At 37.3% G+C, this 27736-nt stretch overlaps 2 protein-coding genes across 3 annotated transcripts in view; one reads left to right on the top strand and one right to left on the bottom strand.

The window, feature by feature from the left end:
- LOC123566391 (uncharacterized) overlaps positions 1-6365 on the bottom strand; it is a 45200-nt gene extending 38835 nt beyond the window's left edge. The window contains exons 1-4 of the mRNA XM_053549928.1: positions 6245-6365; positions 5209-5301; positions 4026-4096; positions 3086-3150 (exon numbers count right to left, since the gene is read on the bottom strand). Coding sequence (XP_053405903.1) covers positions 3086-3150; positions 4026-4096; positions 5209-5301; positions 6245-6365 — 350 coding nt within the window. The remainder of the gene's footprint in view (positions 1-3085; positions 3151-4025; positions 4097-5208; positions 5302-6244) is intronic.
- Positions 5924-26863, top strand: LOC123566393 (stress-induced-phosphoprotein 1-like). Of its 2 annotated transcripts, none has more exons than XM_045360424.2 (8): positions 5924-6195; positions 10895-11104; positions 13103-13171; positions 16813-16897; positions 18558-18658; positions 19335-19405; positions 23193-23251; positions 24558-26863. In XM_045360424.2, exons 1-8 carry the CDS (start codon positions 6142-6144, stop codon positions 24707-24709), a joined length of 801 nt encoding a protein of 266 aa, XP_045216359.2. In that variant the 5' UTR covers positions 5924-6141; the 3' UTR covers positions 24710-26863. The 2 variants fall into 2 exon arrangements, with proteins under 2 accessions (XP_045216359.2, XP_045216361.2); XM_045360426.2 differs by lacking the exon at positions 5924-6195 and adding an exon at positions 6367-6507.
- The last annotated feature ends 873 nt before the right edge of the window (positions 26864-27736 follow it).

Genomic DNA, 27736 nt, shown 5'->3' with positions numbered 1-27736 from the left:
GCTGAAGTTCGTTTTGATTTTCGAATGTTGTCAGTGTATTGTTTAATGTATTTAATTTTGAAAGAGCTATATCACACAGTTTCACAACATCAGCATTCTCTGAAAAAATAATGTTTTCTGGCTTGATGTCAAGATGAATTATAGCCAGTTTCTGGTTATGCCGATGTACCACAGCTTGCGCAATTTGCAATGAAATGGAATACTTTTTGCCCATATCAAGTTTCTGACTTTCCTCACTAAATATTACATCATCAAGATTCAAACTTTTAACATATTCTACTTTCAGATACAGATGGTCTTTGGCCACTGCAAGACCCATTATGAGTGCAATGTTGGGATGTCTTATTCTGCTATGTGCAACAATTTCACGCAAAGCTTCTTATAATACCTCATTCTTTTAACTTTCATTTTTTTGATAGCGATATCAGTGTCAAATCCAATTGCCTTTATACACCTTTCTAAATGATCCCTCTCCAATCTTATTTCCAAAGAAAATACATGCAAATCAATATGTGCAATTGATATCTCATCAGAAGATAAGGTCTTCACCTCCCTAGTGACTGTCTTGGGCTGGGATAGACTGGTATCTGACTGATTCTTGGGCACATGTATTATCTGCTTCTGTGGCAGACTACTATCTGTCTGAGTCTTTTGCATACTAGTATCTGTCTGTGTCTGGGGCAGACTGGTACATGTCTGTGCCTGGGGCAGACTGGTTTATGTCTGTGTCTGGGGCAGACTACTATCTGTCTGTGTCATGGGCATACTGGTATATGTTTGTGTCTGGGGCAGACTGGTATATGCCTGTATCTGAGGCAGACTGATGTATGTCTGTGTCTGTAGCTGACTACTATCTGTCTGTGTCTGGGGCAGACTGGTATATGTCTGTGTCTGGAACAGACTACTATCTGCCTGTATCTGGAACAGACTGGTATATGTCTGTGTCTTGGGTATACTGATATATATCTGTCTCTGGGGCAGACTGGTGTATGTCTGTGTCTTGGGCAGTCTACTACCTATCTGTGTCTGGGGAGTACTGGTATATGTCTGTTTGGGACAGACTGGTATATGTCTGTGTCTGGGGCAGACTACTATCTATCTGTGTCTGGGGCATACTGGTATATGTCTGTGTCTGGGGCAGACTACTATATGTCTGTGTCTGTTGCATACTGTTATATGTCTGTCTCTGGGGCAGACTGGTGTATGTATGTGTCTGGGGCAGACTACTATCTGTCGGTGTCTGGGGCATACTGGTATATCTCTGTGTCAGGGGTAGACTGATATATTCTGTATCTGGGGAAGACTACTTTTTTGTCTGTGTCTGGGGCATACTGGCATACTAGTATATGTCTGTGTCTGTGGCAGATTGATATATTCCTGTGTCTGGGGCAGACTACTATCTGCCTGTGTCTGGGGCAGACTAGTGTATATCTGTGTCTGGGGCAGACTAGTATGCAAATCTCATCGAACATTTATAACCTGACCATCTCTGTACCACTAAATCACTGGATTTTCCGGGATAATCCTTGTAACCACACAAAGAACCAAGTATGTACCGGTATCTTTATCTCAAGCTGCTTCAAAGCCATGTATATCATGGGGAAAATACATGACTACTTCATCTAACTTAGGTGCTACATTTTGTGTGTTATCACCAGCATTTGTTGCTAGTACATTGTATATCTTTGTTCCATCTTTATTATTGTGCTTTTCGTCGCTGATTCATCTTCAGTGGCCTCAACTTTTTTTATCGGTGGCAGCAATTATTTCCAATGACCTTGTTCTAAGGTGAACATAAAACTGAGAAGAATAAATTCCATTTGATCTGAAGTGTTCATGGAGACTTCACTTATTTCAATCAATGTTATGAAATGCTTCAATCTTGTCACCCTTAAATGTACTTAAACAAGCATCCATCTCTGACAACAAACCAAAGCAGCTTTTGCCATGAGGGAAAAACAGTTTTGCCATTTCGAAAATTGTTTCACTGTAAAACGTCCTTCTCATTAAAAAACTTCTCGAGTGCCACCGCTTTATCTAGATGTAACTTGTCGAAACTTCCCTTTCTGGTAGTTCACACAGCCAATGTGCAACTTGTACTTTGTAACCTTCGTTTGCGATTGTTTAGCAGTAATTTCTGGTTTTCGTCCTCCTACAATGCAAAAAAAAACATGTTTCATTTAGTACATGTGATGTCATAGACAATGATAACAAGAGATGTCAGAACAACACAGAGGTGTCAGAACCCCAACCCCCAGGATGTGCTGTCTGACGAAATTTTCCAAGGTCACTGTGACTTTGATCTTTAACATACTAGGGTCATCTACCAAAGCAGGAATGGCTTTTGTTTTTGAGACTTAAGTAACCTTAACCTTTGATTTAGTGGCCTAAACAATAATAACGTTTATGCACTGACCATGACCAATCTTTTCGCTACGTTTGATGGTTTTTCTATCTGATGTGAATGTTACCTTTACCTTTTACACAGTGAGTTTAGATACCATAGGGGTCACATAGAGAACATGACCAGCCATAAACGTTGAAGGTCCTAAAGTCATTGGTTTGTAAAATATTGAGCAGAAACAGTCTTCCTTCCCAAGGTAACTACCCTCAAAGAACACCACACAGAAGACAGAACTTTTCATTAGTTGATTATTGGACAGAACTTCTGGGTAATTCAACTGTTTCAATCTTTCTCTATAAACAAACTTTATCTCAGCAAATTCGTATTCATGGAAATACTAAAATTGTCTTACCTCCATTCATCCGGCTTTCTGGATCCAATATGGCGTTTTCCCGGGTGTATGGGGAAATCTAATACCTAAGTTCTAAGATCTAAGTTTTAAGATCTAAATTCTAATTTCTAAGATCTAAGTTAAAAAGTCTAAGTTCTAAGTCAAAACGGCCCCAATAGGCTTCCGTAGAATGGCAGTGTCTTAAATTATCTGCCTCACCAAAATGTAGTACGGAAGCTACTTATACTATCTTTCTACTAATTACTATAAATTCATCAATATTCAAATTTTATTTACACAAAGAAAATCTAACAACATAAACAAGAAAGTGTAGAGATATTTTATTATACCTGTGAAGAACATCATTAACCAGGTAAGTAAATGAAGATGGCAGGTCTTGAATCTTGTTCACAAACTGAAAACAAAATAGATGCCCAAAATTATTTCTGAAAAAAAAACAACAACAGCAAACCAGGTATATCTACAAACAAGAGCTGTCTGTAAGACAGCCAATGCTCGAATGTTCGAATTGTTGTCCCAAAAGCCAGAATGTTACCCTAAATGTTTAAATATCAATCCAGTATCTGCATTAGCTTTTTAACCTAGAAAAAGAAAAAAAATAAGATTCAAAGCTATATGTATTTGCATGCAAAACTTTATCCAAGGAGTGATGTCGACGCCAGGGTGAGTAGAGTAGCTCTACTATTTTTCGAATAGTCGAGCTCAAAATGATCTTCAGAGAAGCTTAGGATATAAAATAAGAAGCTGTTTTTGTTCTTTCTTCTTCATGCATACATACCTATGAAGCAAATAAAGGAATCAAGGCTTTATAAACGATTTTAACACCTTGCATATTTTAAATTGTAAGACAAGAGCTTTCACTATTAGTGACAAATGCCCCTGAGCATTTATGCCAAGTAATTTTAAAATCCCTTCATCAATGGCAGAGTTATGGACCGGACACAAAACAGATCCTGTTTTAAACTTTGACCTCTAAGTGTGACCTTGACATTGGAGCCTGCACATAACATGTCGTCTCATTATGGTGAACATTTATGCCAAGTTATTTCAAAAATCTCTTTATGGATTGCAGAGTTACAGCCTGGACAAGAATTTACATGGATGCACTGACGGACGGACACTGTGTGACTTTAATGTGCCCAACTTCAGGGGGCATAAAAAGTGTTTTACATTTTGTCCAAGATCACCTTAATATTGTAAGAATATAAAAGTACATTGGTGGAATTGGGTGGGGAGAAAAAACTAATATAATAAATGGAAAATATTTACCAGGTCGATGTCAACAGCATGCAGTGTCTTTGTTTCTTCAAAACTATCCAACAGCTGTATACCAAATGTTTCTGAAAATACAATTGCAGCTAATTTACGTAGCACTACTAAAAAGTTTGCTATGTAACAAGACAACACACATGTAACTTCAAGCGAGGACTAAATAGACTTTCTGCAACTTTTACATGCCTGTGTTGTAATACAACTTGTATGTAGAATTTTATGGGACAATATTTTAACATAATTATATATTCAGGTAATTTTTTTTTAATCAGAAATAGCAGTTAAAGTCTTCAGTACTGAGTACTGTGAAATCATTAATATTTGTGGGGGACTAATTTTCGGCATTTCGTGGTTGAGTCAATTCACAAAATTTAATCCCAACCATGAAGTAAAATTCCCATTTATTTTATGTTCAAAAGTTAAAATCCACAAATTCATATTCCCATGAAATTGCTGTTTTGAACAAAACCACAAAATTTCATGCCCACAAAATTAAAAGATTTTACAGTATATTGTTACACTCAAAACAGGAAAGATTGCTGAATATTGCAGCTTAAATACTTTCCCAAGCTAATTTTTTCAAACTTTGTATTCTGGTAATTATATATTTAAAATTCAAGGAAATTTCGAGCTATAAGTACCTAATCTCTAGGCTGTGGCGGTTTTAAGGAATAAGTGTGGTACAAAAAGACAAAATGCATGCTGCATGTAAAAAATTGTTACTGCTTGTAATAACTGTTGTAAGTTAATGTTAGTGTATCTTTTATATGACACAGCATGGCTTCCTATGTTTTGTTATGTTTTTATGTTACACTGACATAATTTATGTCACATGGCATTAATCCTTATCATGCTGAGCACGACTGATTATCCCTTTGCAACCAGTCCAGATCATGATCAGCCTGCACAATGACATCCGTTCAGTCTGATCATGATCTGCATTGTTTGCCCTTCAGTCAGTAACTTATGCATCCCTTTTAACAGTTAATGGTATTGTCCAAATTGACAGATGGACAAGTCTGATACAGAAATTCAGCAGGGTAAGGGTTAAATGTTGGAAGAAGTTCCCAAGTGCCCATCCAAGCATTATTTCAGATTCAGATGTTTACTCATTATAATGGACCATAACTTATTAAAAAACATGCAAATTAACTTGCTACATATAATACAATGTACATACTAGGATCTATCTTCTGCAAGTACTGTGATTTCAATCTTTCTTTCCAAAGTTGGTCACATTTATATGAATCTGACAAGAAAGTTCTGTAGAAATCTGAAAAAATAAAGGTAAAATAAAATTCATCTACACAGAAAATAAAGCAAGCTGTACCATTTACAGTAGAGATGTGCTGGTAAAGTATAATGTCAACAGAATATGGTTGTTGTTTTTTCTATTTCAATTTAAATGAACATACATGTTATTTAAAACATTTTCTATTTTAAGTTGTGCAGGCCTCTGAAGGCAGTCAAGCTGACCTACTTGAACAAAACACAGAAATGTCCATTTAGGATGCTGCAGGCAAAGGTTGGTGAACATTCATCAATCAGAGGATAATGCAGACAAGGTTTGGTGAACATTCATCAATCAGAGTATGCTGCAGACAAGGTTTGGTGAACATTCAGCAATCAGAGGATGCTGCAGACAAAGTTTGGTGAACATTCATCAATCAGATTCAGAGAATGCTGAAGACAAAGTTTGGTGAACATTCACCAATCAGAGGATGCTGCAGACAAAGTTTGGTGAACATTCATCAATCAGAGGATGCTGCAGACAAAGTTTGGAAGACCTCAGGTGCCCCTCCGCGCATTATTTCACCACGAGCAGGTACCTGGGTAAAACCACCAACTTTCTGTAGGACAGCTGGATGGCTTCCTCACATAGAGAATTCAACGCCCCAAGTGAAGCTCGAATCCACATGGATGAGGGCCACGGGCAAGTGATTTTGAAGTCAGCAACCTCAACCACTCGGCCACGAAGAACTCTTGTACGATTAGCATATGCATCAGGACATACACTGATGATGAAAAAAGTTATACAAGGGCGTAGTAGTTGGGGCTGGTGTGAGGGAGGACAAGTGTTCCACACCCTGTGGAAATTTAGAGACATCCGCAGATGTGTTCAGCCTTGGAAAAGCAAATCGAGTCGAATTCAACATTGCAGATCCAGGTACTATAATAATAACACAATTTTATCTTAAAGAAAAGTTCAAACATACCTGAAATACGACATAAACGTAAGATTTTATTTGACCCCAAACTTTTCAGCATGGAAGCTGCCATGTTGGTTGTTGTTGTAGGCGGTGACGGAACAAGTTTCTTCCCTTTCGATTGATCCATTTAGCAGTCGACGGAAAATTAACTTTAAATGTTATTCATTGATTTGTCAGGAAAAGCTTTAAGTGTTTAAATTAACTTGATGTTGTATTATATCGTATGCATTTAAAAATACATTGTCATGTCCAAGACAAGACAACAGCAGGTCAGTTCTTTATTTTAATGAACAGATATTCGTCTAGTCGAAGTTCGGAGTTACATTTACACAGATGGCTTTTGATCAAAGAACTCACATTAATGATGTACATATACAATCTATCTTCCAATAATGTCAAACCCCTCACGGGGATGTAGACATTTTAGCAGTATACTCCAAATACAAAGAAACAATTGCATTTGCGATATGACATAAACATAAACATCACTTATCAATACAACTAAAGTCATTCCAGGAATTTCGGACCATGAGGCAGTTTACGTGGAAGCTATTCTACGACCCCTAAAGACACCCCCACTCAAGAGAAAAGTCTTCACATACAACAAGGCTCAGAGAGGAGCTATGCGAGCTACATGAAGACTTGTCCAATATTCCTAATGCTTCAGTTGATGTGCTTTGGACAAAATTCAAGAAGAAATTAACATCCTTGATGAACAAAGATCCTCAAGGAAGGGTTCAAGCGAAAGCCATGGATCGACCGTAAGGTGAGGGCTTCCATGAGGAGAAAGGCAAAGCTGTACACCAGAATGAAGAAAACTGGTCAGGACAAAGATATCAACTACTAACTCTAGTGCATGAGCTTGCTGAGTCGCTCGACAACAGGATTCAAACGGACTTGATCATATTGGATTTTAGCAAGGTGTTTGAACGCGTGCCACACAAGCACCTCTTAAGGAAAGTGCAACATTATGGAATCAGAGGTAACACATTAGATTGGATCTCGTCATTTTTACATGGTAGAACACAGAGAGTCTTGGTTCATGGTCAGCGTTCAGAAGAGGTCCCTGTCATTAGCGGTGTCCCCCAGGGTTCGGTATAAGGTCCTCTCCTTTTCCTAATATTCATCAACGACCTTCCGGAGGGATTACTATCAAGTGTAAGACTCTTCGCGGACGACTGCATTCTCTATCACCAGATCCGATCCGACCTTGATTGCCAACTTCTTCAAGCAGATCTTGATGCACTAGCCAAGTGGGAAGCTACATGGGGTATGGACTTTCACCCGCAAAAGTGCAGTGTTCTACGTGTCACAAGGGCAAGAACCAAGATCATTTCAACTAACTACATACTGAAAGGCATCCAACTATCCAGTGAAAAAACATCTAAGTACCTTGTTGTGGACCTTAACTCTGAACTTTCATGGAAACCACATATCGACCGAGTGACCAAGAAAGCAAACAACATGCTCGGCTTTCTGCGGCGCAACCTACGGAACACCTCTAGAGAAACCAAGACCAGCGCTTATATCTCCCTGGTACGTTCTAACCTAGAGTATTGCTGCACAGTATGGAGTCCACACGCAGTATCACATAAACGTCAAGTGGAAATGGTACAACGGCGTGCAGCACGCTTTACCACTAACAGGTACCATAACACCAGCAGTGTCACCTGCATGTTGGAAGAGCTACAATGGGAAACACTCGAATCACACCGCCAGAAACACCAACTGACAATGCTCTACCGCATAGTAAACCACTTCGTTGAAAGTGCTTGCTTAACAAATATCTGACTCCGAGAAAGGTCATGCCACGACACAAGCATGGAAAGGGTTTCTTGCCACACCCTACATCTACAGACAGTCTAAAGTTTAGCTTTTTCCTACATACTATACCGCTATGGTATGATCTACCAGCAGCTGTTGCTGAGGCCCCCTCTTTGGCATCTTTTAAGAGCAGGCTATCCAACCTGACCTTCTAAGGGGACACCCTTCCCAGTCACAAATTAGGTGTTCATATGATGGACTCGAGCTATGTCGGCTGGGCCTTGGGCCCTGGTACCGCCACGGAAGCCGAATTGGTCGTGTCCTGATGGACCTGAAAAGTGACTGGGTATACTTCTTCGCAGTTCTATCTTTTGACTATTTGCACCAAATCTTGACCAGGACTCAAACTTCTAGCTTTCACTATTTACAGTTTTCTCACACTTTACCGTCAAAGAAATGTCAAGTCTGACAGTTTGGCGTAATGATGTAGATGTAGATAAATATCCTGCCCCTAAAAATTGGAAACTCGATCCAGGGAAAACTTGCTGGAATGCAGAAAAACTTGCATGGCACAGAAAGTATTATGTGGCCCTCTCTTTGAATCATTCACCCAACCTTCCTTAAAACGTTTGTGCCACGTAAAGACAAGTGTCCTGCTAACATTTGCCTGGCTTCCAGAATTTTTCCATTTCTCGTTTTGTTTGTGAAGGAGTCATACCGCGATCTACACAATATTTTGTTTATACTTTCTGGGCCATGAACATATCTGACTTCGCCATTTCTGAAAGTGCTTGCGACCGTTACTTTCAAAACTACATCACTATTTTAATGCAAGTGCATAACGTCAAAGACTTGAAACGCGCAACATAATTACACGCCACACGTTGCCGTTAACGACAATATAAATTTTAATTCTGTGAAATGTATATCGGTTAAGTTACATGAATTTAACAGGAAGCCGCTTCTTTTTTTAGGAGGAAATCTGAGCATGCGCCAACTAGCACGGACTGCCATCCATTATTTAAAAAAAATGCTCAAATGATATGACAGATATTTAACTATAAAGTCCATAGTGACTAGTCCTGTGGAATATACATTGGAATAACATCTGTTAAAATAATTATTTGATGCAACGCTTATTTTCAAGAATGGAAATAATAAAAAAAGTTTGTGATTTTCTGGGAAACCCTCGTATATATATATTGAAATGGATATGCAACAAAAGCATTATTTGCTTTGATTTGAGAAATTCTAATTATCATTGAAATAATTATTATGTCAAGAGTTGACAGAGATAACTACGTCAAAAACTAAAGGGGCCTCTGTGGCCGAGTTTGTAAGATCGCCAACTTCAAATTACTTACCCCTCACCCCTGTAGGTTCGGAACTGTGCTTGGGGTTTAAGATTTAAGTTCAAAATCCGTCCAACTGGTGGCCGGTGGTTCTACCCAGGTGCCCTTCCATGCCTGAAATAATGCATGGAGAGGCACTTTGGGTCTGCCTCTAACATCTAAAGCTGGAAAGTGTCCGTATGATCTATAATTGTGTCAGTATGGTGATTAATCCAGCAAAACAAACAAAGAAACCAAAACACTAAGGATATAATACAGCACGGGAATCCATGCAGATCTGTAAACAAAAATGATGTAATGACATTTCAAAGGCATACAAGATGAAAGGTTCAAATTTAGAATATCATCTGTAGAGTTATTATTCAGTGTGTAAAATACTTTTTAGTAAATATAATGTATATAATAAAGGGGTCATTACAATTATAAGCAGCTTGATCTGGCATGTTGTTGCACACAAAGTGTTAACCAGCCTGGTAAAATCCATGAGAGCCGAATACAATATGATCACAAATCAAGCCATTGCTATATCTAGGTATAGGTCAAATTCAGTTGTACTCCCAATATTGTTTACTTACGTTTGAATTTACAAATTTAACTTTGCAAAAATTATTGACTGAAATCTAAGCTAACAATCAGTTACCATATTCGAAAAAACAAAAATGACAAGTTTAACAGGCAAATGTATTTCATGTTCCCTTATTTTCAATAATTCTATCTTAATTTATTACATTGGAGTCTCTTAAGGTAAAGGGAGGTAATTCCATTTGGCTTGACATCTCTGATTAGTATGTGTAGCTTCCCCTTGTATGTTTGCCTATATTAAAGATTATTAAATTTTTGTTATCATCCATTTGTCAAAATTATGAGATGAGGGAACCATGATAAAACTCTGGTATGCAAGAATGGGGAAAACTAGGCTGGTCCTAAATCTATAGTTCTTCATGTATTATTATCAAGACCTGTGCACTTATTTTAAAAGGCTGACAGGTGGCAGGGGTGGATGAGGAGAAGTTGGGAGGTAACTCTCAAGTGTCTGTGATATTTCACATTCTTTTCCTGTTAGATATTGTCCAATGCAGAATTTATAATATAACTTTACATGAAATAGTAACTTTGTGCTTTGGAATTCATCTTTTAACTCTTTAAAAAATCTTGAATTTCTTCTTTATTTAGTAGAGGGAGGACATTTTTGAGCTTAAGCAAAACAGAATATAGGAAAACGTTATAGAGGATGTTACTTTGTTTCAGTGTAAGATTGAAATATCTTTCATGAGTGCACATCAGAGGCAATATTTCATGAGAGACATAACCATGAGTGAAAATGTACAATATGGTGTTCATGAGTGAAAGATAGTTTGATCTTGCATATAAAACAAACAAATCATGTTTTGGCTAAATTTACCCATTGTATAGTTTCTTACCTGAGTGAAAAATATATTTGATATTTTTCACTGTGAAATTCCTAGATATATTTCAGTCTTATATTTTGATAATTCGCTGAAAAACATGCAATAAACAGTCCTATTGGTATATATTTCAGGCAGAAGAGTTACGCCAGCAAGGCAATGATTGTGTAAAGGGAGGTAATTACAATGAAGCTGTCATACACTACAGTCATGCCTTGAAACAGGATCCTAACAATCATTTCATCTACAGTAACAGATCACTGACCTTTCTCAAACTCCAGCAATACTATCTCGCTGAGCAAGATGCAATACAAACTATAAAGTTACAACCAAAATGGCCTAAGGTAAAGATAAGACACATTTATGATAGTGCAGATAAGGTCTACTTTCCTAGAGGGAGGGGGATATTTATTTGCTGGTGTTTATGAATATGTGCTCAAAACCATGTGTGTTTGATATTTAAAGTAACTGCAGTAATTAACTGCTTTTTTTTTTCAAAATTCAAAACCTGGTTATTCGATGTATGACATCACTTTGCAAGTGAGCAGATGAATGGATGGATGGATGGTGACATACTCATCATAACCACTCAATAACTTCAGTTTGGGTGAAGATACTAAAATAAAAAAGGAAGTTCATAGTTAGGGCCAAGATCATATATGGGGTTAGTGGGGTCAAGGGCTATGGCACTGCTACTAAAAATGGAGAAAAAACAACAACTGTATGCTCAATATTGAACATTATTTTCGATTAATGTATTGAAATGAAATTTGGTTTGTAGGTAGCTTATAGAAAAACCAAGGTTGGGGTTGTGTATGGGACAAGTGGGGTCAAGGTCAGCAATTGTATACATGAGCCGTGCCATGAGAAAACCAACATAGTGGCTTTGCGACCAGCATGGATCCAGACCAGCCTGCGCATCCGTGCAGTCTGGTCAGGATCCATGCTGTTCGCTAACAGTTTCTCCAATTCCAATAGGCTTTAAAAGCGAACAGCATGGAGCCTGACCAGACTGCGCGGATGCGCAGGCTGGTCTGGATCCATGCTGGTCGCACACCCACTATGTTGGTTTTCTCATGGCACGGCTCACATAATCAATTCAGGAGTGGTCTGATGAATTGATCTCCAACACCTTGTTGAATATACAAATTTTGAAGTCATCCATTTTCCACAATTTGTTTGAATAACATGTGCCAGTACAGGATCTTGGTAAAACATGTTGAATTCTGGTTGCCATTGCACCTAAAGTGAAAAACCATCCACAGGAGCTGTTGGACAAATTGCAGAATCATTTCACAGAAATGCTTCTCTAATAATACTCTACCAAATTCTACACATATATAATTATATAATTAAGAATCTTCTCCTTTAAAACTGCTAAAGTAACTATTTTCTTATTATTTCCCCCGCTGAGTAGGGAGTTTGAAAGTAGGGGTTTGGCAGTTGTTCAGACTATCTTGATTTGTGGAAAAACATGGGTCTCCAGAGGGCATGGTCACTTTCACTTAATATGTGAATGTAGTAGAAGTTTTAAATTGATTCTGTTTAGAAGCTGCTGGCCAAATTTTTACACAGTTCCACGCAAATGTTCCTTTTGTGACCATTTCTAAATAATGTTCATATGATTCCAATTCTTTCAAAAACATGGCTGCCGGAGCTAAAATTGAAAAAAAAAATGTTGAAACAATATACTACTCTTCTAAGCCCTTGTTTTATTTTGAAATATTTCACAGAAATGTTTTTGGAGGACACTCCACCAAATTTATTCAAAATTTCTCGGAGCTAAAAGTAGATATATCTTCAAATGTTCTCCTTAGAGGTAAAATAACTTTTATAAAAAAGTTAAGGGTAAAATGCACTTTGACCTAGAATTTTTTGTGGACCTCTGTCATTATAAGGTGAGTAAAATGCATCATAAACCGTATCCCTCTCATGCATTTTGTTAGAATTTTAAAGGCCCCTTTTTCTGCAAAAACAAAAACTGTCTTACATATTGCCAAATGACTGGCCCATATCAGACAAGCATTGGCACCAACAAGAATGCTTTTAATTTTGTTTTGTAATAGGAAAAAAAACAACATTTGACCAAGGTCAGGATCAATGTACTAACTTTTGCAGTTTGAAATGGTTTGTTGTTTTGAAAAATCTGGTTTTCTTGCACTTTCCATGTTTCTTGTTTCCTATTTCACTAATTCCACTTCTCAATTTCACATACAGATATTGAGAATATACTGGAAAGCTGTGTTAAAACTGCTGATTGTCAGATATTTTTAACTCTGCTCATCCTTATTATATTCTCGTTATTTTTGCAATTTTTAAAAATTATTGTTTCAAAATTTTAGGGCTACTTCCGGAAGGGTGAGGTTGAGTTCCAAGTTGGTCACTACAGTTCAGCACTTTTGTCCTATGGGGTAAGTTTTTCTGAAGAACTTTGTTTTAGTCATTTTCTACCTTTTCTGGATATTTTTTTATTGTGTCATTGTCGGAGATTTTCAAAATTAAGGAGTATAATATGTACTGTATGAGGGGAGATATTTGCTGGTCAAAAAGTTCACTAATTTCTGATTCCAATCTTTTCTCGACTTCTTACGTGTCTTGTTGAAAGTGGCAATTTGCGCTGGCAGATATTTTCACAAATTTGAACCACATTCTTCAAAATTTCAGCCGAGTAAGTTAAAATTTTGAGTAAGGTATTCCGCAATTTCGAGTTTTAAATACTGCCACATTGTATTAAGAGACCACCCAAGGGACTGCCAAAAAGTGGTCTCTTAATCCTTACCCTGCTAAATTTCTATAATGAACTTTTCCATCTTTCAAGTTGGACAGTACCATTAACTGTTAAAAGGGGTTCTTACAAAAAAGATACTGACTGAATGGCGAACAGTGCAGACCATGATCAGACTGCACAGATGTGCAGGCTAATCTTGATCTGCACTTATCGCAAAGGCAGAATAATTTAAAATGACAAGAAATATATTGATATACAGTGAGCATCAAGTTTGAAACTATGATAAATATTGATCCAGATTTGTTTTAAGATATGAAACACTTCTCCCTGTCCACTGGCTTTTGCAATTGTTTGTTTGCTCAACTGTTAGAAAGGCTATTTGAATAAAATTGAGCCACACCATGAGAAAACCGACATACTGCCTTTGCGACCAGCATGGATCCAGAACAGCCTCCGCATCCATGCAGTCTGGTCAGGATCCATGCTGTTCGCTTTCAAAGCCTACTGCAATTAGAGAAACCATTAGCGATTAGCATGGATCCTGACCAGACTGCGCGGATGCACAAGCTGGTCTGGATCCATGCTGGTCGCAAATGTACTATGTTGGTTTTCTGATGGTGCGGCTCATATTTGCAATGAGGAGATTGTGAGAAGTTTCTTACACAGTTATTTTATTGAACTTCAGCAGGCAACTTTTTTACCTCCTGGGGCTGGTTTTATATGTGCTCACAAATGAAGAAGTCATTTAATGGCATGTATTTGATATATAGTAAAAACATTTTGGGGGCAGATTTGAAGCATTTGGTTAAAACAGGCAGTCACATGTACGATATTGACTGTAAAGTTTGTCAGATTGAAATTTCTGCTCTTGATACATATTAAAATAAAATATCTTGCTAACACTAACACTTCCATATAATGCATCCTTTTGGATCTGACTAGAAGTCTTTAGTCAACAAGTCACAAGTCAGATTGACTACCCAATTGGTATAAAATAAATGAATCTGTGGCATTAATGTTTTTCAAATTTTTACTTTGCCAAAAACGTAAGTTGAATATATTGAGATGACCCCTACACTGGTAAATATCTTTAATCCTGTGTCCAGCTTTCCATTGGGACAGTCTAGAAATGCCTATTAGTTTAAAAAGAATTAATTATTATGTACATAAATTATACAGTACATTTAACAAAGATTTTTTCTCCTTTACCGTAAAAGAACTATAAAATTTACATTGCTGGTAGCTATTGCATTTTGGATTTCTTCCGCATAATCAATCACTGTAGATCAAATATTATACTGGTTTGTTTTGCCTCAAGTTAATAATGAAAATTTACATGTTTTACACTAAAAAATGGAAAACGTGATTTTATGGCTGGTCTTCTTCATTTAATGTCTGATTCCTGGTTGAAAGTCTCCTTCACACTGATCTTCACTTGTGTTGATGTAGCGCTAGGGGAGGTAACTGCTGCGGGGAGTTTTGCTGATTAATTTTGTAATCTTTGGGTTTAACAACACACCAACACAATGATAGGTCACATGATGACTTCCCAGCTTTTGATGGTGGAGGGAGACCCCAGGTGGCCCTCCATGAAATATGTCATCACGAGCGGGCACCAGGGTAGAACCTCCAACTTTCAGTAATTTAATCCTGCTGAATGGCTTCCTCACATGAAGAATTCAACACCATTAGTGAGGAAGGAACCCACATCGGTGAAGGGCAAGTAATTTGAAATCATTGACCTTTATCACACGGGCACAGATGCCCTCTATGTTGCCGATTAATATCTATGTACATGTAGGTCACAGTCAGATCCCCCACCCCCCCTGGGGGAGACATATTGTTTTTGCCCTGTCCGTACGTACGTCACACTTCATTTCCGATCAATAACTGGAGAACCATTTGATCTAGAACCTTCAAACTTCATAGGGTTGTAGGGCTGCTGGAGTAGACAACCCCTGTTGTTTTGGGGGTCACTTCATCAAAGGTCAAGGTCACAGGGGCCTGAACATTGAAAACCATTTCCAATCAATAACTACAGAACCACTTGACCCAGAATTTTGAAACTTCATAGGATGATTGTACATGCAAAGTAGATGACCCCTATTGTTTTTTGGGTCACTCCGTTAAAGGTCAAGGTCACAGGGGCCTGAACATGGAAAACCGTTTCTGATCAATAACTTGAGAACCTCTTGACTCAGAATGTTGAAACATCATAGGATGATTGGACATGCAGAGTAAATGACCCCAATTAATTTTGGGGTCACTCTATTAAAGGTCAAGGTCACAGGGGCCTGAACATGGAAAACCGTTTCCAGTCAGTAACTTGAGAACCACCTGACCCAGAATGTTGAAACTCCATAGGACGATTGGTCATGCAAAGTAAATGACCCCTGTTGTTGTTGTGGTCACTCTGTTAAAGGTCAAGGTCACAGGGACCTGAACATTGATAACCATTTCCGATCAATAACTTGAGAACCTCTTGATCCAGAATGTTGAAACTTCATAGGATGATTGAACATGCAGAGTAAATGACCCCCTATCGATTTTGGGGTCACTCTGTTAAAGGTCAAGGTCACAGGAGCCTGAACATGGAAAACAATTTCCGATCAATAACTTGAGAACCACTTGACCCAGAATGTTGAAACTTCATAGGATGATTGAACATGCAGAGTAGATGACCCCTATTGATTTTTGGATCAGTCTTTTAAAGGTCAAGGTCACAGGGGCCTGGTCATGTAAAATCATTTCTGGAAAATAACTTGAGAACCACTTGACCTAGAATGTTGAAACTTAAATGGATGATTGGACATGCAGAGTAGATGACCCCTATTTATTTTGGGGTCACTTGATCAAAGGTCTAGGTCACAGGAGCCTGAACAGTGACTGGAGAACCACTAGGCCATGAGTGTTGAAACTTAGCGGGATGACTTGACATGCCAAGTAGATGATCCCTATTGCAGCCAACCATCAGTGTCTCTTTGACTTTCGCTCCTGACCCCTATTGACTTCTTGCCTATACGACTTTGCATTGGGGGAGACATGCGCTTTTTTTACAAAAGCATCTTCTAGTTCCCATGTGCCTTCCACTAAGAATAAGTGGGATACTGGTAGAGAAGTTGCATTTATCATGTTTATACTGGTAATTGCTAGACAATATATCTTTGGTAATGTTTATTTTAGAAGAAAGTAGTTCGTTGACAGCCAGATTAATGGGAAATGAAGTTTTAGTCCTTACTTTTAGTTATTCTTAGTTGAGTGAAACATTCAGTGTGAGGGTCTTGGTGTAATACTTATACAAAATTAATGTATTTTATTTTACAGCAAGCACTATTATTGGATCCCAGCAATAAAGAAGTACAACAGGCAGTGTCAAGAACAAATGACAAACTGGTCGTACTGAGAAAAAGTAAGTCAACAACAGACTTGTATATAGTAAAAGTGAATCATGCAATGTTAGAGTGTTAGTACTGAGACAAAGTTTGCTACTGACAAACTAGTTGTATTGAGAAAAAGTAAGTCAGTGACAGTCTGGTGATACTGAGACAATCTAAGCCAATGACAGACTGATGTTACTGAGAAATTGTAAGTTAATTACAGACTGGTCATTCTGAGACAAAGTAAGCCAGAGGTAGACTGATTGCACTGAGACACATACTGGTTGTACAATGACAAAGTAACCTAATGACAGACTTGCCATACTAAGTCAAAGTAAGCAAATGATTGAGACAAGTTAGTTTATTCGTTCTTACCAAATTTGTGTCCCGTCTGCAACTTCTTCATCCATCAAGGGATTTTATTAATATTACTTTGCACAAATGTTCTCCACAATGAGAGGATGTGTCATGCCCAAAATCCGGACCCCTAGCTCAAAGGTCAAGGTTACACTTGGAGGTCGGGGCATTTTTTCTGTCCAGTCTGTAAATCAAGCATCCAGGAAAGAACTTTTATATTACTTGGCACAAATGTTCCCTATAATTAGATGATGTGTGATGCCTAGTCCCAGAATCCTCCCTCAAAGTTTAAGGTTACACTTGGAGGTCAAACGTCTGCAGTGTTTTCTTCCTCCCTGGTCCATAAGACCTTGAACGGACTTTAATATTACTTGTCACAAATGTATTGCACAACGAAACAACTTGTCATGCATAACTCCCAGACCCCTAGCCCAAAGGTAAAGGTCACACTCAGAGGTCAAAGCATAACTTTGTTTTCATCTGTCCAGTCCATAACTCTGTTGTCATTGAAGTGATTTTAATATTACTTCCATAATAAGAGAATTTGTCATGTGCTAGCTCAAGGGTCAAGAACACACTTGGAGGTCAAAGGTTATAGTGTTTTCCTATCTAGTCCATAACTGTCATTCTTGAAGGGATTCTGATATAACATGGCACAAATGTATCCCATAATGAGAGGATGTGTCAGGCACAAACCCAAACCCCTAGTTTAAAGGTCAAGTTCACACTCAGAGGTCAAAGGTCAATATTTTTTCTTATCCAGCCAATTACTGGTACTCTGTCAGCCTGACTCAGCCATCAAGGGATTTTAATATTACTTTACTTAAAATGTTCCCCATAATGAGATGATGCATCTTGCACAACTGTAAGATTCCTAATACAGAGATCAAGGTCATACTCAGAGGTCAGACTTATTTTTTTCTTTCAGTCTGGCCCATAACTCTGTCATCCATCAAGGGTTGTTTCCCATAATAAGAGGATGTGTCATGCATAACACCAAGGTGCCAAACTAAAAGGTCAAGTTCACACTTGGAGGTCAAATTTCAGTATGTTTTTTCCCTGTCCTGTCCATAAAATATAGGTTATAAAAAACTTAATCAAACATTTACCCAATTACATATCACTTATGACTTCCATTCAAATGAAATAGTATCGGGAGCATGCACCTTTTCAGAAGTAGTCTCTTGTTTCCAAATGCAATAGGTGTACAGAAATAAGTCTAGGTACTTCAGTGTATGCCTGCATAAATCTTCATTATTTTTAAATGAGAAAAAAATATTTGAAGTATTCTAGCAAGAACTGCCACATGTTGATCATAATATGTTTATATTGTAGAAAAGGGGAGGGAACCATGGTTGTTCTGTGGTGTTGGAGCTATGATAGGGTTACTGATAGTTCTTGCTGATAAGTTTCTTACAGATAAACCTTCAATACAGGTATGATACCATTCAAATGCTTCCTCTGTGTGATTCTGACTATTTCACATGATAGGAAAGATTTGGTTTATACTAATTTATTTAAGTCGATTTTGCAAGCAAGTTCTACAACTTATATTAATCACTCTCAACACCTCATTGCTGATGGAATGCATCGCCATAAGGGTATGAGAGAAGAAAAGCCAGTTTCCCTTTTAATGCTGAGCATCAAGCAAGTGAGCTACTGGTACCATTTTTCACATCTTTGGTATGACGCGGCTGTGGATTGAACCCACGACCTCCCGCACTCAAAGTGGATGCTCTGCCACTAGGCTATCATGGCGGTATAATTTGGTTTGATGGCTAATTTTAATTCAGTATTGTAATATAACAGAGTAAAGTGAAAATTTTACCATTCAAAACATGCTATATATATATAACATATTTCTGGGGGGAAAGGAGAAAGGTGGGTGGCACACATACCCCCGTCTCTCATCAAGTTTTTGGCATGAAGTTCTTCCATTCTAAAGGTATTTAAAGGCGTACACTAGAGTCTCTGTATATGAGATGGGCAAAATTTTTTCTAATAATAGAATTTCTTCAAACTTTGGATATTGAAGGACAATCATCTAAGAAATAAAGATATGCAATGAAAGTTATACATCACCAGTTATCTGCCCTTTCTTTTATATTTCAGAATATTATCATTCAGTGTTTGATGGTGATGACATTTTCTAGTCTAGGATATGGTGCCTTACGAATATACAGGTATTTTTAAAGTAACAACAAGAGCAGGTGCAGACGCTCATCTGATTGTTTTTTGTCTCTGTATAATAGATTTTTTAAGTGCAAAAGGGGCCATGATTTTTGCAAAAAGCAGGATGGAGTTATGTCTTTTGCTGTACAGAGTCAGCTTTTGATGGTGAACAAGTGTTGCAAGCTTTAAAGCAATAGCTTTGATAGTTTAGGAGAAAACCTGACTTAAACACAAAACTTCACCAAGAAATCTGATTTTCTAAGTCCAAAAGGAGCCATAATTCTTGCAAAAAGCAGAATGGAGTTATGTTTCTTGCTGTACAGAGTCAGCTGTTGATGGTGAACAAGTGTTACACGTTTCAAAGCGATAGCTTTGATAGTTTAGGAGAAAAGCTGACCTAAACATAAAACTTAACCAGGCAACTCCGATCAAGTGATGACAATAACTCATTTTTCAAAAAATCAGATGAGCTAAGAATGTTTTTAACAATCCAGAAATAAATATTAAGGGAACAATTGTATTGTGGTTACTGTGTTTGTCTCTCAGTACAGTAACTGTGGATGTGAACACTGCTGGGGTTAAAACCCCATCCCCTTGTATAACACAAGTATTGGTTCCCAGGAAGCAGACAGGAATGCTTCTTACTTTCTTCACTCACTGAGCTAATTATGTCTCCCACACCACTGTGGTGGGAGACATATTGATTTACTCCTGTCTGTGTGTCCATCCATCTGTCACAGATCTTGTCCGCGCTCTAAGACAAACAGTTCTTATCCGATCTTCAGCAAACTTGAACAAAATGTGTTTGCTAATAATGCTAATAAGTCCTTAGCTTAGTTTGATAACTAGCCAAATTGGCGCTTCGGAATTTTTGCCCTTGAATAACCAAAAAATCACTCTGTACACAGATGCCAGTATCCGCACTCTAAGTCATTGGTGCATCGTTGATGCCAGTATCCGCACTCTAAGTTAGTGGTGCATGATTGATGCCAGTATCCGCACTAAGTCATTGGTGCATCGTTAATGCCAGTATACTATCTGCACTTTAAGTCATTGGTGCATGGTTAATGCCAGTATCCACACTTTAAGTCATTGGTGCATGTTTGATGCCAGTATCTGCACTCTAAGTCATTGGTGCAGTGCTGATGCCAGTATCCACACTCTAAGTCATTGGTGCATGGTTGATGCCAGTATTTGCACTTTAAATCATTGGTGCATGGTTGATGCCAGTATCCGCACTCTAACTCATTGGTGCATGGTTTACTCAGATACATAACTGTTCAGATGATTATGCAGTTGTGGGAGACATGCGCTTTTCTCAAAAGCAGCTGTAGTTTTAAACAAAATGTATACTAACTATTATCATGCTGGACACGACTGAGTCTTTCTTTGCGACCAGTGTAGATCATGATCAGTCTGCACATCCATGCAGTCTGATCATGATCTGCACTGTTCGCTATTCAGTCAGTATATTTTTGGTGTGCACCCCTTTTGACAGTTAATGGTACTGTCCAAATTGAAAGATGGTCAAGTTCATTATAAAAATTTAGCAGGGTGAGGGTTTAAAGGAGTCTTCATCTTATGATTTTGAAAATATGGCTGGACTGGTAATGTTTAAACCTCAGACATCCTAATTTATGTTAATGTTACCTTTTAGGACAACATACATTATGCTTAGTGTTGATTGATCTGACATTTGACTGACAGTCTGAATAAGGCTGCTATAAGTAAAGTTGACCTGAGAAAGTGTTCTTCATATCAAGGATGCATTGCATCCTCAGACAGATATGTCGTATTCTGTTTAGCATAAATTGTACTAGCTTCATTGAGCGGTCGCATTTCATTCATACTATCATATACATTCAAACCTGTTTATAAAGACCACCCTAGGGAGAGCCAAAATGTGATCTTTATTGGGAGGTGATCTTTATTCACAGGTTAAAATACACTGTAAATGTTAAAATGGGAAACAAAACATGTGGTCTTTAGAGCAAGAAGGTCTTTCTTCAGAGGTGGTCTTTAACACAAGTTTTACTGTATATTACACTCACTTGACATTAAGTATAAATTACACTTGTTACGCTTACTTTATATTCTGTTAAGTATGCTACAGGTTGCATTCTGTTTAGTAAAAAGTACACTTGCTTTACAGAGATGTTGCATTTCATTCAGTATAAATTGCACTTGCTTTGTAGATAGGTTGCATTCTATTCAGTATAAGTTGCACTTGCTTCATTGGGATATTGCATTCCATTAAGTATAAATTACACTTGCTTTGTAGATAGGTTGCATTCTATTCAGTATAAATTGCACTTGCTTCATTGGGATATTGCATTCCATTTAGTATAAATTACACTTGCTTTGTAGATAGGTTGCATTCTATTCAGTATAAATTGCACTTGCTTCATTGGGATATTGCATTCCATTTAGTATAAATTACACTTGCTTTGTAGATAGATTGCATTTTATTCAGTATAAATTGCACTTGCTTCATTGGGATATTGCATTCCATTTAGTATTAATTACACTTGCTTTGTAGATAGGTTGCATTCTATTCAGTATAAATTGCACTTGCTTCATTGGGATATTGCATTCCATTTAGTATAAATTACACTTGCTCACACTTGCTTTGTAGATAGGTTGCATTCTATTCAGTAAAAATAACACTTGCTTCTCTGGGAGGTTGCATCCCATTCAGTATAAATTTCACTGGCTTCACTGGGAGGTTGCATTTCATTTAGTATAAATTACACTTGCTTTGCAGATAGCTTGCATTCTGAGCAGTATAAATAATATTTGCTTCTCTGGGAGGTTGCATTTCATTTAGTATAACTTACTCTTGCTTCATGGAGAGATTGCATTTTATTCAATATCAGTTACACTCATTTCATGAAGTGGTTGCATTCCATTCAGTATAAATTACACTTGCTTTACTAGGAGGTTGCATTTCATTCAGTTGAAATTTCACTTGCTGCACTGGGAGGATTCATTCTATTCAGTGTGAATTACACTAAGCTCTTCCTTTACTTGGAAGTCACATTATATTCAGCAGAAATCACAATAGCTTCACTTAGAGGTTGCATTCCATTCAGTATCAGTCACTCTTGCTTTACAGAGAGAGGTTGCATTCCATTCAGTATCAGTCTCTCTTGCTTTACAGAGAGAGGTTGCATTCCATTCAGTATCAGTCTCTTGCTTTACAGAGAGAGGTTGCATTCTATTCAGTATCAGTCTCTCTTGCTTTACAGAGAGAGGTTGCATTCCATTCAGTATCAGTCTCTCTTGCTTTACAGAGAGAGGTTGCATTCCATTCAGTATCAGTCTCTTGCTTTACAGAGAGAGGTTGCATTCTATTCAGTATCAGTCACTCTTGCTTTACAGAGAGAGGTTGCATTCCATTCAGTATCAGTCACTCTTGCTTTACAGAGAGAGGTTGCATTCTATTCAGGATAAATTACACTTGCTTCTTGGAGTGGTTGTATTCTATTCAGTATGAATTACACTTAAATTACTGGGGCAGAAGTGCTTGTAGTATGTGTCTCTTCTGGTTTACACATATTTGGAACACATGTGGGAATAACTCATTCAACAATGCACAGCTGTAGTCAAGTGAGTGTATTACTGGTCGAAAGAAGTACCTATGATAAAACAACTGTTTGGTCCACTGATTTATTTGCAAGTCAGTTAGTAAGAATAATATTTGTACTTTTATGTAGTATGTTAAATTCATGAATGCCTGCAGTGTTTTAGATAAACTGTAATTTAAACAGGTAGATTAATCATGTATTTTTGTTTCAGGTATATAAGTGACTCGCAAACAAGATCTTTGCTTGAACCACCTGTTGATCTGCTAAACGGTATTATAAAAAAAAATTTAAGGTAGTTCTGCATATTCAGATAAAAACTTTTCTGTGCTATGTAGAATTTGATTAAACCCTGATTTTTCAAAACTTTAAAATATACTTTAAAAAATCGCCAAATAAAAAAGATAGGGTTATGTCCTCAATTTTTTTTTTTTTTTTTTGCTACACTGATTTGAAAAAATTCAATCTTGCACATGTTTTCATAATTGGAGTCTATGGGAAAATCACCAGTCTGATATCAATTTTGTATGATGTAGATTTTGAATAAACTTCTCACAGTCTTAAATAAACATATGACCTATGATATGGCGAAATAAAATGTATAGGTCCATGTGCTCGTTTTTTTGAGATATTTGCCCATGAATCAAGAAATCTGCGCATATCAAGCTAATTTTAAGACATGTTTTTTAACTGTTTTATGTGTCAGATGTTTTAATTATCATATCTGAACTTTAGAAAGACATTTACATTGCCATTGTAATAAATTTACTCGCCTGTTGCCATTAGTGCATAAAATAATTTTCATTTCCGTATGAGGAATCCAGACGTATGACATTACACCATTGCTTCCTGTTTATCAAACGTGCAGAACTACCTTAAATAGTTGTTTAAATGTTTTGAGCCGCGCCATGAGAAAACCAACATAGTGGCTTTGCGACCAGCATTTCAAAGCCTATTGCAATTAGAGAAACCGTTAGTGAACAGCATGGATCCTGACCAGACTGCGCGGATGCGCAGGCTGGTCTGGATCCATGCTGGTCACAAAGCCACTATGTTGGTTTCTCATGGCACGGCTCATTTTTTTACTTCTAGAGTTGCTTGTGTTGGATGTTGTTATGCAAGTCTAATGAGCGAGTGTGTGCATGTGTTTTATTCTACAGATGGTATTAGAATGATACAAGACTTCTCACTCACATAATTGTGAATCTCTGTGAATCCTTTTAGGATACTGGTTCCCATTCCCAACCAGTACAGAGGATATTACATACTGAATGTATCAAACAAGTTGCATGAAATATTAAAATGTGATCTCAGTCTACCACTTTATCATTTGTACTCAACAAGTTTAACCAATTCAATGTAGAAAGACACGAGCGTTTATTGCATGTTGGCTTTTTAGCTAAAACATTAAAATTTCTTTTTGCTTTACTTGTTTTAGATATAATCAATTCGACTATCGTCCTCTGTACTTAAAACAACATTAAATTGTCATTATGCTAGTGTAATAGTGAAATTATGTAATGACTTTTTTTCAGACCAGTGACATAAAATATGTGATAAAGAACTGTTTAATTTCCAGAAATGGGAACAAGTGCAAACAATGATTTACCAGAAGAAGCAGACACTGGGGACAGTAAACATACATCTAACAATAAACAGACAGAGAGTAAACCCCACAGGAAAGGTGGAGTCAGTGCTGCCCGACAACGGTACAAAAAGGGAAAAACCTGATACATCACTGATGTTGGAACAAGCTCGGGATTTTTAAATAATACTGTTATGGCTAAAAGCCAGTATGAAATTTATGGGATCATTGAATTGCCCTTTTAAATGTGCAGTAGTGAAGGAACATATTTCTTATGGTGCAACTGTTGAGGGTTCAGTTTCTCAAAGTAAAGAACTATGAAAGTGTTGTGTTGGGGCTGATCCCTGGTCAGATAGACATACATATAGCAGGGGAATACATCTTGACTGTGTTTTTCTATAAGATTTGTACAGTTTATGGCTTATGGGCCATTTGTGTCATGCAGACTTGACGTTTTGTTTGCATATTTTATTTTAAGAAAATTGAAAATTGTTTTTAATAAGAAATTATAAAGTGTCTGCATCAAATCATCTGGCAAATTGAACTACCTTTTATTGCTAGTTGATATGATAGTTCCAAACTTACATAGTAAAGTTATTTATGGTATTATTTGATTCAGGTGAAAACTGTCCTAAATATAGCTAAAACATCTTTACTATTGGGTTCCATCCTTTTTCTAGCATATAAGTTGTACAAATGGAAAGTCTGCATTTCTTTTTGAACGTCCCTCATATTGCAGATAGTTTATGTATACTGACAGGTTAATGTTTATTAGACTATAAAATATTCACCAGTTAATTCCAAGTTTCATCTTAAAGTAAAGCTTCTTTATCAGTACAGGTTTTCACTTAACCTTGAGCCTACTGGCGGCAAGTGATTATGCCTTTGCGACCAGTGCAGACCAAGATCAGCCTGCACATCTGTGCAGTCTGATCATGATCTCCACTGTTCGCTATTCAGTCAGTAAATTTTCAGTGAACACCCCTTCATATAATAAATGGGCTTGCCCAAATTGAATGATGGACCAGTTCATTTTAGAAATTTAGCAGGATAAAGGTTAATAAAATAGTTCTGTTAGCAGGATCTATGCTCATTAAATCTTAGCCCAGTACCAGATTGTGCAGGTGTAACAATGAAACTATAAGTTAAAGTTCATAAAAATATATGTTTAAGACAGTGTTCAAGTTTGCTATTACTAAATCTTAGGTTGTGAGAGGTAAGTATTTAACCCTTATCATGCTGGGCACGAATGACTCTGCTTTTGCGACCAGTGTAGATCATGATCTGCAGTGTTTGCCATTCAGTCAATATTATACGCCCGTTTGAAAAACGGGACGTATTATGGGAACGCCCCTGGCGGGCGGGCGGGCGGGCGGCGTCCACAGACCTTGTCCGGAGCATATCTTCTACATGCATGAAGGGAATTTGATGAAACTTGGCACAGTTGTTCACCATCATGAGATGGAGTGTCATGCGCAAGAACCAGGTCCCTAGGTCTAAGGTCAAGGTCACACTTAGAGGTCAAAGGTCAAATTCAAGAATGACTTTGTCCGGAGCATATCTTCTTCATGCATAGAGGGATTTTGATGAAAGTTGGCACAATTGTTCATCATCATGAGAAGGAGTGTCATGCGCAAGAACCAGGTCCCTAGGTCTAAGGTGAAGGTCACACTTAGAGGTCAAAGGATACAAGAATGAAAACTTTGTCCGGAGCTTTTCTTCTTCATGCATAGAGGGATTTTGATATAACTTGGCACAAATGTTCACCACCATGAGGCGGAGTGTCATGCGCAAGAACCAGGTCTCTAGGTCTAAGGTCAAGGTCACACTTAGAGGTCAAAGGATACAAGAATGAAAACCTTGTCCGGAGCATTTCTTCTTCATGCATAGAGGGATTTTGATATAACTTGGCACAAATGTTCACCATCACGAGACGTAGTGTCATGCGCAAGAACCAGGTCCCTAGGTCTAAGGTCAAGGTCACACTTAGAGGCCAAAGGTCAGATACAAGAATGACTTTGTCCGAAGCATTTCTTCTTCATGCATGGAGGGATTTTGATGTAACTTGACACAATTATACATCATCATGAGACGAAGTGTCATGTGCAGTTCCCTTCTTTAGAATTACTTCCCTTTGTTGTTACTATAAATAGCTTATATTGTAAGTTTTTCATTACTAGTCGTAGGGAAAAATCGAGACCACTTTTCTGTAGTACAACATGCATGCTACATCCAATTTTGAGGTGTATTTTGACCAGTCTCTACCTGGTAAAGATTTTTGTGAGGACTTACATTTTTTTTTTTTTTGATTTTTTTTTTTTTTTTTTTTTTTTTTTTTTTTAAGGTTAACTTCCCTTAGTTGTTACTATAAATAACTTATATTGTAACTTTTTTATAATTGAGCGTAGGGAAAAACCAAGACCACTTTTCTGTGGTACAACATAGATGTTACTTTCCAATTTTAGGTGTATTTTAAGGTATCTCTACCTGGTAAGGAGTTTTTTTGTGGACTAAGAAAAACAAAACACTTAGTTATTACAAAAATTACCACAAAATTAAAATTCCATTTGCAAATACAGGTGCTAGAGTAAAGAAATTTGCTGTGACGGGCGTATATTGTGACATTCTTGCACTCTTGTTTTTTTGATAAATACCCCTTTTATCAGTTAATAGTAATGTCCTAATTAAATGATGGACAAGTTCATTATAGAAATTTAGCAGGGTAAACGTTAAGCCTTAGGGTGATCTCAGATACTGTGCTTAAGGTAAGGTCATGAGTACTAGAATAGAAATTTCATATTCCAGTGGATAATTACAGTTATGGGGTAGATAAAACTTGGTACATACCAGTATACTCTTTATCAATTCCAAGTGTGGCTATTTTTGGGGTACTTTCTGTGATAAACCTTATTGAAAATATAATGTTATTTTGTAGAAACATTCTAATGGGAGTTAATACTTACTATTGTACTCGCGTTATCTTTTGAATTAGAATATAATTTAAAAAGTTTCTGAACACATCAAGTAGAAAACCTGTTTTTGAAGAGTTTCTTCTGTTTTCTTGAGTTAATGTTTGTATTATTATCTTTGAAGTTATTATTAAATTAGATTTTATCAAGTTTTAGCCTGTCTGTTTTTCCTACTTTGTTGTTTTGACTGCATTTCTAGCAAGA

The sequence above is a fragment of the Mercenaria mercenaria genome, chromosome 8 (assembly GCF_021730395.1).
Source record: "Mercenaria mercenaria strain notata chromosome 8, MADL_Memer_1, whole genome shotgun sequence".
NCBI classification, from domain to species: Eukaryota; Metazoa; Mollusca; class Bivalvia; order Venerida; family Veneridae; genus Mercenaria; species Mercenaria mercenaria.
This window is presented reverse-complemented; position numbering and strand designations above follow the sequence as displayed.